Source organism: Sapajus apella, unplaced genomic scaffold, assembly GCF_009761245.1.
Source record: "Sapajus apella isolate SASKATOON/1434 unplaced genomic scaffold, GSC_monkey_1.0 scaffold51, whole genome shotgun sequence".
In the NCBI taxonomy this organism is placed as follows: Eukaryota; Metazoa; Chordata; class Mammalia; order Primates; family Cebidae; genus Sapajus; species Sapajus apella.
Window position 1 is genome coordinate 13,967,160 of NW_022436991.1, and position 12,356 is coordinate 13,979,515.

The window sequence follows — 12,356 nt, forward strand, 5'->3', positions numbered from 1 at the left end:
GCCTATAGTCTCTTCTTAATGCTTTAATGAAAGGGCAGATATTAGGAGGCATATTCCATGTATGCATTCACTTATTTATTACACGAAGGGTTTTGGGTTTTTTTGTTTTTGTTTTTTTTTGCATCTGCCATGTGCTAACTGGGCTGTATGCTAAGGGTTCTGGAATGAACTAGACATGACCCCTTCCCTTGAGCGCACGGCTGAATGGGGGCATGACATGGACATGAAAAGAGATGATCGTGGGACACCGAGGTAGGTACCACGCTTGGGGACTGCAAGGAGCCATGGGCACCTGGATTTAGCTGAACTCCCCAGGATGAGAAGGTTAGGGAGAGGATTGCAAGCAAGCAAAGGCCCAGTTTGTGCCAAGGCACCAGGTTGAGCCAGCGTGGACACGTTTGGGAGCAGCTGTGAGTTTTGTTCCGACAGAGAATGAATAGGTATTGCCGAAAGCCTGTGGAGGCAGCTGGGGCTGAGCAAAGTGCCCTGGTGTGGCTCTTCCATCTGCACCCAAAGCATTCATGACATGCAGTTTTGTCAGTGTGAATGAGAATGACAGCAAGGCGTCCCTGTTCTCCTGCCCCTGGGGCCTCCGTCGGGCAGAGACGGCAAACCGAGGCCCCCAAGCTTGGAAACCCTGAAAGGAACAGAATAAATCCCAGAGCTCGGTTCCCTGGCCCTGGCCCAACCAATGCCCGAGCCAGTGGCTTGCTTTCTTTTCTATTTTAAAATTTTAAAAATTCGGCAAGGTTTTACAAAAGAAAATCAAAGGCTCTGTTTGCCAGGTTAATCAAATAGCTTCCCGTCTTTCTATCTAGTGTCTTTCCCCTCCCCCAGCTCTCCTCAAAGCCGATTAAGTTGATTAAAATAAAGCCCGCTGCATTTTAAATTCCATCTGGTTGGCATATCAGAGGGGTCCTTGTGGCAGCTTTGTGCGGGGGCAGGAGGGCGGACGGGGGACGGGGTCAGCAGTCTGCTGTGACGTGCTGTCCAGACGGGGTGATCTGAGTCCCTGGCCTGGGTGATGGCAACGGGGTGGCCTAGCTGCCTGCCCTGAGACCTTACCAGGCCTCTCCTGGCTTCTGTGAGCCAAAGAGCCACTGCCATTTTACTTTAGGGGGGAGGCAGAAATGTGCCTAATGACTTCCCTCTCTTGCTGGCCTTCTAGGGCAAGAAAGACTCCTCCCTGTGGACCTGCCCCTTCCACTCACCACTCCAGCTGTTTTTTGTTATTCGAAATACAAGGCAGCTGGGGGACTTCGGTCTGGCCAAGATCAAGGTTCGGAATTACTGGACGGCTGATGGCGTAAGTAACAGGCGCTGGTTCCCCACTGGGCACTGGGTTGATGGAAGCGCTTGGCAGTTCGTCAATAGCCTGGTTCCTGAAGTTACAAAATGGATACACGGAGGCCCTGCTACCCTGTGTGCGCAGCAGTAGTCTGCTGGAGGTTCACACTGCATTCTCACAGTCCCCACAGAGCTTCGGGCTCTGGGGTCGGGAGGTGGTATCAGGGCCCCCCTTGGGGGAACTGGAAAAATACAAGCCGAGACTCAGTTTGACAGATAAGGAAACAGACACAGAGAGGTTATGTAACTTGCCCCAAGTCACACAGCCAGTCAGTGTGAGAGTGAGAGCGTGAACCCCTGCACTGGACTCCAGGCTTGTTCTCTTAGCCGTCGCTTTTCAAATGTTAATTTGCAATGACTCATCTGCAGGATCTTGCTAAAAGGCAGGTTCTAATTCAGCAGGTGTGGGGCAGGGCCTGGGATTCTGTGGTCTAGTCAGCTCCCAGGTGCGCCAGTCTTTCTGTTTCTCTTAACCTCTGGCTGTTGTACCCCTCTGGTTCTATTGTTTATTTTTTTAAAGACTAGTCAAGTACAGTAATGAGAAGGGGCGATAGAATAGAAAAAGGAGTTAGATCTGTAACTGACTGTGATCAATTGAGAAACTTGCTACCTTTGGACCCACCCCCTCCAATTACAGGATCCATGCCCCCCTTTTTAACCTCACACTGTCTGCCTGCGCCCACACCCTGTCCTTCCTTCTCTGGGCTGTTTTTCATGCACTCATAGTTCCATCAGAGAACTAAATATTGAGGAAGGACAGGAACTCACTTGGCCTATCTGCCCTCTTATGGTCGGCATAGGCGGAAAGAGTTGTACTTCCAAATCTGTAAGGGAAGCAGTAGTTCAAGTGAGATTATAAATAGGAACGGAGCCTCACCTTCAGTCTTGCTAGGGACATTAGGGCGTGGTGGAGACTACGGTAGACTGGCAAACCTGTGCCCTAGGGAAAGAGAAGCCACTCTAGGGTTGCTTTGTAGAATACCAGCCAGTTCTGCTAGCTCTTCCCAACATGCCCGGTGAGCTGGATATCTGAGTTTTGATATGAGCCTTCCTTATTTGTAAATGTCAGTAGCTAATTTAGGTTCTTTTTAAACCACCACACAATTCAAACAAAACTCGTCTTTGGGCTGGAACTAGCCTGCCCCAGACTGCGTGGAGTGTGGAGAAAGGATCCCACTTCAGGCTGGGAGAGATCAGGGAAGGTTCTTGAAGGAACACACACCTGAGCTGCAATGGCAAGAGACAGCAGCAGTCAGCCGAGGCAGGAAAGGAGACAGTGCGTCCTGGGTGGAGGCCCGGCTTGTTCACAGTCATGGAGGCGTGAAGGAACACACCCTCTTAATCGCTGTCACTTGCAGTGCGCCCAGCCCTCCAGTCTGTCTCCAGCAGCCACCAGGGAGATCCAATCACATGTCTCTGCTGCTTCAAACCCTCAGAGCGTCTCCTTGGCCCAGAGCATCAAGGTCAACCCCCTGAGTGTGACATCAGAGCCTCCTAATCCCCTCATGCCTGGCCCTGGCTCCCTCCTGTCAATATCTGGCCTTTGCACAGTGCCCTCCAAAATGCAGGCTGCCCTGGATTTCCACCCCTCACCATGATAGTGATAGCTTCATCCCTGCCTCCACATCCCTATCTCACTCAACTCAGAATGCCCGTCTCTGCCTCATATTCCTGGAAACCCAGACATCACTTTCTCCAGGAAGCCAACCCTGCCCCCTGCCCCTTGCCCCCTGCCCCTTGCACATCTCTGGGACCTCATGAATGTGTTCCACCATCTCCTGTCCGGAATTTATGGCTGCTTTCCCAGGGCACCATGGACCCCTTGAGAGTAGGACCTGAGTCATCACCACCCCTGCTCTAGTGAAAGGAGAAATACATGGTTGGTGAATGAATGAATGAGCGCCTTTTCCCAATAATCCGTAAGCAGTTGTATTATCCTTGTTGATATCTGGATGGGAGGATAGGTGAGGCTAGGTGGCTTGTAGGACACCACGGCTGGTTGGAGGCAGAGCTGGGAGCCTAGTCCTGTAGAGGCAGTCCTCCCTCTCCTTCCCTCCCTCCTTCCTGTCCTCCCTTCCTGAGCTTCTTCCCACTAGTTCTGCCACCTACCAGCCGTCCATCCACCTAGTGATCATATCCCAAGCGCCTGTCAATTGCAAGGCACCTGGAATCTGAAAACCAACAGGCCGGGCAGCCCTGGCCGGCTGTGTGTATGCACAGTGCTGCCCAGAGCTTTCTCTGATTTCTGATTTTGAGTTTTTTTTTTCTAAACATCTGAAGTTTAAATTTGCGAAAAAGAAGTCCAAGCCACTGGGATCAGTGAGGAAATTTCTCTGGGCATGTTGGCCTCCCCTTCTCCACTTGCCAGCCCTGGCCTTTTGAGGGCACAGAAGCTGACCCCTTAGACCCTGGAATACAGCCCCAGCCCACATAGCCACAGCACACTGTGAGCATCTGGGGCCAGGTTCACTCATTCCTAGTCCCACCCAGTACTTCCTGGCAGGTGGCCGTCGGCACCGTGTTCTGGAATGGGCAGTGGAACAGTGGTGGTCGCCCGTGCCTGTGCCCTGCAGCTCAGCCCTGTCGAGGTATATATATCTCAGGGCAGGGAAAGCAGATTTTATGTGCAGGATTACAACAAAGATAAGCTTCATCCCTTTTGCCCAGGGCCTGCTTTTCTTCTTTAACCTTTGCTCAGCCTTCCTTGTGCTTGTAGAATTGTTTAGAAAGGCACAGGGTATTAAGAATCCCGCAGGAGCATGGGGTGTCGTCGCGGGTGCTTGGGGAGCTGGCTGTTGGCTGTGGGGATTCGAGAGCCGAGGTCTTTCCACACCCAGGGTGGAGTGTGGAGGACTGCGGTTCCTGCCAGAGCATGGCTTATGTAACACACACCCATCTGTTGCCAGAATTTACCAGGAGCAGGAAAGCGCAAACACATGCAGCTGCAGGTTGGTTTGATTTCATATTCTCCAGGGGATGCTATTACTGTGTGTTTTAGAGGAGATAAAATGAGAGTTTATAGGAAATATAACTTGGCCTGGTAGACATGGCTTGTTAATACAGTGTTTTGTGTATGGGAATCTGAAGAAGAAAAGTGAAATTCGGGAAGCTAATCCAACCCAGGCTTATTTAGAGTGGAAGAAAAGAAGGGGCTAGAAAAAGGGAGCCTCTTTTATTGGGAAATGTGTGGCCTATAAAATCCTATGCTAGCATGTAGGGGCTCTGTTTCCCTCTCTAGTTGATACTGTAAGTGTCAGCTGGCCCAGAGGAGAGGGATGGGAGAGGCAAAGTGAGGACGTGGAGGCTCACCGCCACCACGGCAGTGCGCAGAAGGCAGCTCACAGACGTCTCTACTTGTGACAGCTGTCATTTACTGAACGCCTCGGGTATCAGGCACGCATGAGGCACCCCGTGGGCACTCAGTAAATATGTGATGCATGAACAAATAACCGAACAAATGAATCATCTCAATTAACCCCCAGTGATCCTATGAGGCAGGTGCTGGTGTTTCCCATCACACAGATGAAGATGCCAGAACTTAGGACAGTGAGATCCCACATAGCAAATAGACAGTGTCTCTTTGCCAACTCTGCCGGGAAACAGCTTGCTGGAGTGCTGTCCTGAGGAAGATCTGGAACCTTCTTTCTGGTTCATGGAGGAAAGGGTGCGATGATTGATCGGCGACGTCTGCCGTGGCCTCAGGAGGATGTGATAATATGTGTGTCGCATCTTCGGGTGTTCCCCAGATGAAGCGACTTGCCCAGCTAGCAGGTTGTAAGAGACAAAGCCGGGGAGGGGGATTTGAGGTCCGCTTGTCTTTCTCTGGTTTTTCACGGCACTGCTTCTCCTGCAGAGTGGCATCTGCCGGGAGAAAGAAACCGATAGCCTCCCTTCTCTGGTAGGTGATAACTCACCCAGAAAGTGGCTTCCAGCAGCTCCCCATGGCCCAGCTGTTTGCCTTTATAACAGTCATATTAGTTATATGTGACAGGACAACTAGGCGCACAGTCCCCATCATCACCCACAGCGTCACCCTGCACGTGCCGCCTACAGCCTGGTCACACCAGGGAGTAAGACAGCAGCGAGCATCCAGGCAGGATGGGCACCCAGGTATAGATTATATTCAGAAAGGCACTCATTACGTTGTTTTTGAATAAATGAATGCTGCAGTGCATTTCCCCAGGGGCATATTTCTGTGACACGTCATGTGGCCTAGGCCAGGGGTCCCCAGCGCCCAGGCCACAGGCTGGTACCAGTCTGTTAGGACCAGGCCACACAGCAGGAGTTGAGGACCAGATGTGCGAGCATTGCCGCCTGAACTCCGCCTCCTGTCAGATCAGCAGCGTGAGATTCTCATAGGCATGGGAACCCTGTTGGGACCTGCGCGTGGGAAGGATCTAGGTTGCATGCTCCTTATGAGAATCTAATGCCTGATGATCTGAGGGGGAACAGTTTCATCCTGAAACCATCCCCACCCCTCCCACCATCCACGGAAAAACTGTCTTCCACAAAACCAGTCGCTGTGCCCAAAAGTCTGGGACCGCTGGCATAGGCCACCGCTGCTTGTAGAAATTTCCCCGATGATAGAAACGTCCTGTACCTGCCCTGTAGGGTACATAACCACCAGACACAGGTGGCCGTTGAGGACTTTGCAAGTAGCTAGTGCACTGAGACACTGACTGCGCTTTACGCCGTAATTCATTAATTTGAATTTGAAGTAGCCACACGTGGCTGGTGACTACATAGGGGACTACATGAGTCTCAGTGCTGAGGGTGCAGTGGTGAACAGGTAGACAAGGCCTGTCCCTTCTGTTGGGGAGGGGACAGTAAACAAGGACACAACAAACAACATTTCAGGTCACACTGAGTGTTCCGAAGACAATAAAACAGGACGGTGAGTGAGGGCCATGGGGAGGAGGAGGCTGGGCTGCCTTGAGCCAGGTGGCCAGAGGCCTTCCCCGAGCTCAGTGATGACCAGGAGTAGCCATGGGGCATCTGTGGAAGGGCATTCCCCGCAGGGCACAGCAGGAGCAAAGGCCCTGAGGCAGGAGTTCAAGGACTGTGGTTTCACCAAGTGGCTGGAGCATGGGGAACAAGGAGTGTCAAGGGAGGTCCCAGAGGGAGTTGGGGACCAAATCCTGTGGGCCAGCAGGTTTGCATTTGATTCAGTGATGAGCAGAATATAGTGTGGTTGGAGCCAGCCCACCTGAGACTGTGTGGCCTTGGGCAGGCTACCTCACATCTCTACAGCTCAGCTTTCCCTGAAACATGGGATATTGTCCAGTAAATGCGTGTCAAGAGCTCTGAATCATTCCTGGCCTCCTGCCCTCTATACAGGGCTCAGCTGTTAGTGTCATCACTGGAGGCCTGTGAGCAGGGTGACGTGATCTGGTGGAGGACATTTTTTTTTTCCAGACATTCTCTCTCTGTTGCCCAGGCTGGAGTACAGTGGTGTGATCATAGCTCACTCCAACCTGGGCTCAAGCGTTTCCCTGACCTCAGCCTCCCAAGTCGCTGGGACTCCAGGTGTACATACCACACACAGCTCATTTTTATTTTTTGTAGAGATAGGCTGGTCTCAAACTCTCGGCCTCCAGTCATTCTCCTGCCTCAGCTTCCCTAAGTGTTGGGATCACAGGCGTGAGCCACCACGCCCGGTCTTGATTGAGAAAAAAGACTACTCTGCTTGATGTGGAGAATGGATCAGGGGCAGAGGGAGCCCAGAGAGGAGGCTCAAGGCTTAGTCTCGCTAAGAACTGTCTAGCTAAAGATGGTGGTGGCTTGGATGAGGGCGTCAGTGCTTTTGGGGTGTACTTTGGGTGGACTCAGCTCATCCTGTGACAATATTTGGATTTGCACCAATGTCGTTTTCTTGGAAGAAGTTTTCAACTAAATGTAAAAGTGAAGAGATTAGTTCAGTAATGAGGCATGTATTCATCACTGGCTTCAGTAATCATCAACATTCTGCTATTGTTGTTTCACGTATCCCCCTAACATTTGAAAGTAAATTGTGGCCATCACACTATTTCATTCATAAATTCTTCAGTGTGCATCTCTAACAAAAAAGGTGTTTTTTTCTGTAACCTTGATGCCACTATCGTGCCTGGCCATAATCATCATGCTCTGACACCCACTTCCTGTTTGAACACGCCTAATTCTCTCAGAATTGTTGCTTTTCCACTGGTTTGTTTGGATCCTCATACAAACCAAGACCAAACGTGGCAATGACTTGGAAGTCAAAGATGTAACCTTCATTTGGTCACCTGAGTCAGTGCAGCCTGACGGCTCTGCCCCATGGCAGGGTCTGGGCACCATGGTGCCAGGGAAGTGTGGCGGGTGTCTTAGCAGGGCAACTGGTGGAAAGGGGACTGACTGCACTGCATGGGAAGGCTTCCTGAGCTGTGGACCTCAGGCTTGGTCTAGGCCACTGCCAGTGACCAGAGGGCACTTTCCGTTGGGTGGGATGCAGTGAGTACAGGCTGTGGGCAGAGTCCTCACTCAGGTAGGTATAGGCAAGGTAGCCGTGAGAGGGTCAGCTTTAAAGTAGGTCCTTAGCCAGCAGGGGAAGGAGAGGTGAACAGAGAATTCAGCCTTGATTTATTTGTTTATATATTTAGAGACAGAGTCTCACACTGTTAGCCAGGCTGGAATGCAGTGGCGCAATCTCAGCTCACCGCAAACTCCACCCTCCCGGATTCAAGCAATTCTCCTGCGTCGACTTGCCGAGTAGCCGGGACTACAGGCACGAGCCACCATGCCCAGCTAATTTTCATATGTTTAATAGAGATGGGTTTTACAGTGTTGGCCAAGTTGGTCTCAAACTCCTGACCCCAGTGATCCACCTGCCTCTGCCTCCCAAAGTCCTGGGACTTACAGGCGTGAGCCACTGGGCCCAGCCAATTTCAGCCTTTAAAGAGAGTGGCCCCACAAGAACATAGGGATTTTGAGCCAGGGTCTGCTCCTAGCAAGAATGAAAGTAGACGCAGAACCGGCATGGAAGCTGAGAAGCTGAGACCCATGTCCTATGCTGCGCAGACCAGGTGGGCAGGCTGCAGCTGGAAGCAGGCAGACACCTGGGCAGGAGAGGGCTGTTCACCCAGGTGTAGGTGCTGACTGGTGCAGCAGGAGACATCACAGACCACCTGGAGGGTAGAGCTTTTCACCTGCCTCCTGCCAGCCTTGGCCGGGACTGATTCAGTAGCTGAGCCTGCTGATTGGAGTTCTCAGTAGCAGGGCTATTTTTATCAGCCAGGATTCTCTTGGTAGCAAAGGGCATAAAACCCAATTAAAATCGGGTTAAGCACAAAATAGAAGTCTTTGGCTTCTGTAACAGAAGACGCTGGGTGGCTGGCTTTAGGTATGGTGGCATCCAGGGGTTCACGTGATGTCATCAGGAATCTGCCTCCATCCATCACTTACCTCTCTTCTCCTCTGTGCTGGCCTCGTCCTCAGGTTCCACATGGGAGCCCCCAGTGGTGTCAGGTTCATGTTCATTACATCAGTCCCCACAGAAAGAGACTGCCCTCATGGAAGCTGCCATCTAGCGCCCATTGGTCAGGCCTGCATTGCTCCCTGGGGGAGGCCCACATTATCCACATGAGGTGAGATTAAGAGAAGGCTGGATCTTCAATGAGAAATTGAAATGCTGCCTCTCAAAGAAGGAAAAATCACCAGAGAAGATAGAAAATCATACCCAACCTAGGACCTTTTTCTTTTTCTCTGAGAACATAGGAGTCACATGCTGTTGAATTTATTCATCAGCTCCCAAACTTAAACCTTACTTGACACTTAACCACAGATCAAAGCTGCAGGCCTGACCACTGGATCGCTATTCCTGGCCTTTCTTACTGCAAGTGCACACTTCTCCCACTCGGCACACCCAAACCCTCCCCATCTGTCCACCTACGCCAGGCTTCCTTCCCCACTTCCATTTTCTGTCCACGCCAGCTCTTGGCTCACAACTTTGATCCTCTGACTTCCCTTTGTCCCTCACTGTCAGGCATCTCTAAATCCTACCAGTTCTATTTCCAAAACCAGTCTTCTTCCCAATCCAGCTCGCCCTTCCCCTTCTGCCTGTTGCTGCACAATGCCTCATTGCCGTGTGTCCCCATCCTCCCCTCCACTGCTCATAGGTTGAGCCCCTCCTCTCATCAGCAGAGGTTTGTCAGTTGCCCCAAGCCCAGGCGTTGTGCTGGGAATCAGCACTGACACCCTGCCCACCCCTGCAAGCTCATGCCCAGGCAGGGAAGGCCCAGGGACCCTGCAGTGAAGGGGACGAGCGTCAAGCCTCCCAGCTGCCGAATGCCTCAGGGGAGCAGCCATGGCCACTGTCATCACGTGCCTCCCAGAGCATCCTGGGAAGAAGTCTGGACACAGAGGCTGTGCTCCAGTGATAGATGCAGCTCACAGGTAGACTTCCTCTGGATCACGTTATGTTTTCCAAATTCTTTGAATTAATGGCCAACATTTTTAAATTGGGAGGTTTTGCATGAAAACAGGAAGTTCTTTTGCTTTTCTTGAGAAACTAGAAGATGCCACATTTACACCTGGAAGCTTCAGTGGAGCTGAGTCACGGCGACACAATGGTCCTTTCACCCCATTGCCTGTCTCATTTGCGGGACTTGCCCGGACCCTGAATGTGTTTGAATTGGTGACTTCTTCCACTTCCTGACCCCAGGATCTGGCTGTCTGACTCCTTCATGCTCACACAGCTTTGACCTCCCGCTGGCCCCCATAAAACCCTTCTCTCCTCTCTGCCTTAGTTCCTGCCATCCCCAGAGCCTGGAATACCTGACCCGTCTTGTTACAAACCTGCCTTTCAAAACATTCAGGTTCTGCTTAAGCCTGACTTCACCCACAAGCCTCCCCATCACCCTAAGCCTGCCTTAGGCCCCTTCTGGGGTTCTCCAGCCACACCTTTCCTGGCATCAAGTCCCTGCTTCCTGAGGGTGTTCCTTAGGGTCCTGAGTTTCTGATGTACAAACAGGCACCCCTGGCCAAATCCACCCTGTAGATGTGTTCCACTTGGTCCTCACCGTGTTTACAGCTTACAGATTGTCTGATGACAGCATTTGGAAATTGGCTTTTGAGGGCCTGGGAATATTCCCTCTCTTTCACCCACTGGCTAAAGCTGAGTGGTCCCTGCTTCCTCTGGACTTGGAGGTATGTGTCCTTCAGCTCACAGACCCCCACGGCTGCGGTGCCACTAGCATGTGAGCATGTGACCCCTTCACCTACAGCTGGCTGTGAACTCTTCAAGATGAGGACCCTGGCTTGCTTCCTTTGCATCCCACACAGGCCATGATAGCCCCCCAAAACCCCCATACAGTATGGGCTGCATTGAATAAAATCGCAAGAATTGCATGCCAGGGCCTCACCCCAAACTTAGCAGAGTTTTGTCTTCAGAATACATGCGGTTCCTCCTGTGCCTGCTGCCAGCCTCTGCCAGAAGCAGGGGGACTGTTGCACTGGGCTCTGCAGGAGCCGTGTCTCTGAGCCATGCCAGCCAGAGCGGCCAGCCTCGACGGGTCTATACATTTAGGCGTGGTACATTAGCTACAAGACATAAGGGTAGCTCCTGTTTCTTGCATATGTGGCAAGCGGTATTTAAAGCACTTTGCATAAATCAGCTCATTTATTCTGCACCACGGTCTTATGAGACAGTTGCTGCAGTTACCAGCTTCATGTTATGGATGGGGAAACTGAGACACAGAAAGGCAGAGCAGCTCGCCGGCGACCCCATGACTACCAGGCAGTGTGGTGCCCACTTCACAGTCCTGCCTTTTTTTTTTTTTTTTTTTTTGAGATGGAGTCTCGCTTTGTTGCCCAGCTGGAGTGCAGTGGCGCAATCTTGGCTCACTGCCACCTCCACCTCGCAGGTTCAAGTGATTCTCCTGCCTCACTCTCCTGAGTAGCTGGGACTACAGGCATGCACCCCCACACCTGGCAACATTTTTTTGTATTTTTTGTAGAGATGGGGTTTCACTATGTTGGCCAGGCTGGTCTCGAACTCCTGACCTCAGGTGATCTGCCCACCTCGGCCTCCCAAAGTGCTGGGATTATAGGCATGAGCCACCGTGCCCAGCATAGCCCTGTCTTTCTATAGAGTGACTGTTGTCACTGGAGAGCCAGGCCCTGCAGAAGGGCAGCCACTATTGAACATGTTAGCGCCAACCTGGCATTACAACATAGCGTACATTTTTCAAGAGAGGCCAGAAATGCACCATGTTATGTTGAAGTTCCAATTTGTAAATACTACTTGTAATTCTGAAATGCTCAGTGAGCTAAATGAGCATGGTTCCAGCCAGAGGACCACCAATGTGTGACCTAATCAGATCCCATCCTTGTTTGTCATCCTGAGTCTGTGATGCTGGGTGGGGCACACCATGGTCTTCCCAGAGTGTGGCATATGGTAGGTGTTTGTTCAGTGTCTCGGTGTCTTACCATCTTCTTCTGTCCCTTCGAGGAAATTAAATTTCACATCACAAAGAATGGTTTTCATTGGCCTCCCTCCCAAGGGACATGTAACAGACCATGAAGGTCACTCCCCAATGAAACCAGAACTCCCTGTAAGTTTAGTCCCCAGAGCAAGCCCTCAGGACAGACAGGAATAGCCCTTTCCCCTGTCCTTGCAGGTCTTGCCTCTTGGGGAGGACAGGAAGATGGGTGGCCATGTCATGGAAGCTGGGCATCCCAGGGGGAAAGCTAAGATGGCCCGCCTTGTGACTGTGCTGGACTAGGTGGTGTCCCCATCACCCACCACTTCTTTAAAGGAAGGCGTCTGGGGACACTTGGCTAAGCAGTAGGTGCAGAGAGCCAGGTTGCAAGCCCAACCCTGAAAGCCCAGAGGAAGACTCAAGTCAACTGGAGTCAGGAAGGAGAGGGAGACAGGGAGGGCCAAGGACTCCCTGGAGGAATCAGCCCTGGAGCCAGGTCCTGAAGTGTGCGTGGCAGCTCTCTGGATGACAGCATCTCACCCCCAGTAGCTCTCCATACCTCGATAGACTGAC

General features: G+C 51.7%; 1 protein-coding gene across 7 annotated transcripts in view; it reads left to right on the forward strand.

The window, feature by feature from the left end:
• Positions 1–12,356, forward strand: part of KIAA0556 (KIAA0556 ortholog) — a 227,904-nt gene that overhangs the window by 166,841 nt on the left and 48,707 nt on the right. For all 7 annotated transcript variants that reach the window (XR_004258216.1, XM_032243026.1, XM_032243027.1 and 4 more), the window contains one exon: positions 1,169–1,306. Coding sequence is in view for 6 of the 7 variants with exons in the window: in XM_032243026.1 (XP_032098917.1) it covers positions 1,169–1,306 (138 nt within the window). In the remaining variant the exon portion in view is untranslated. The remainder of the gene's footprint in view (positions 1–1,168; positions 1,307–12,356) is intronic.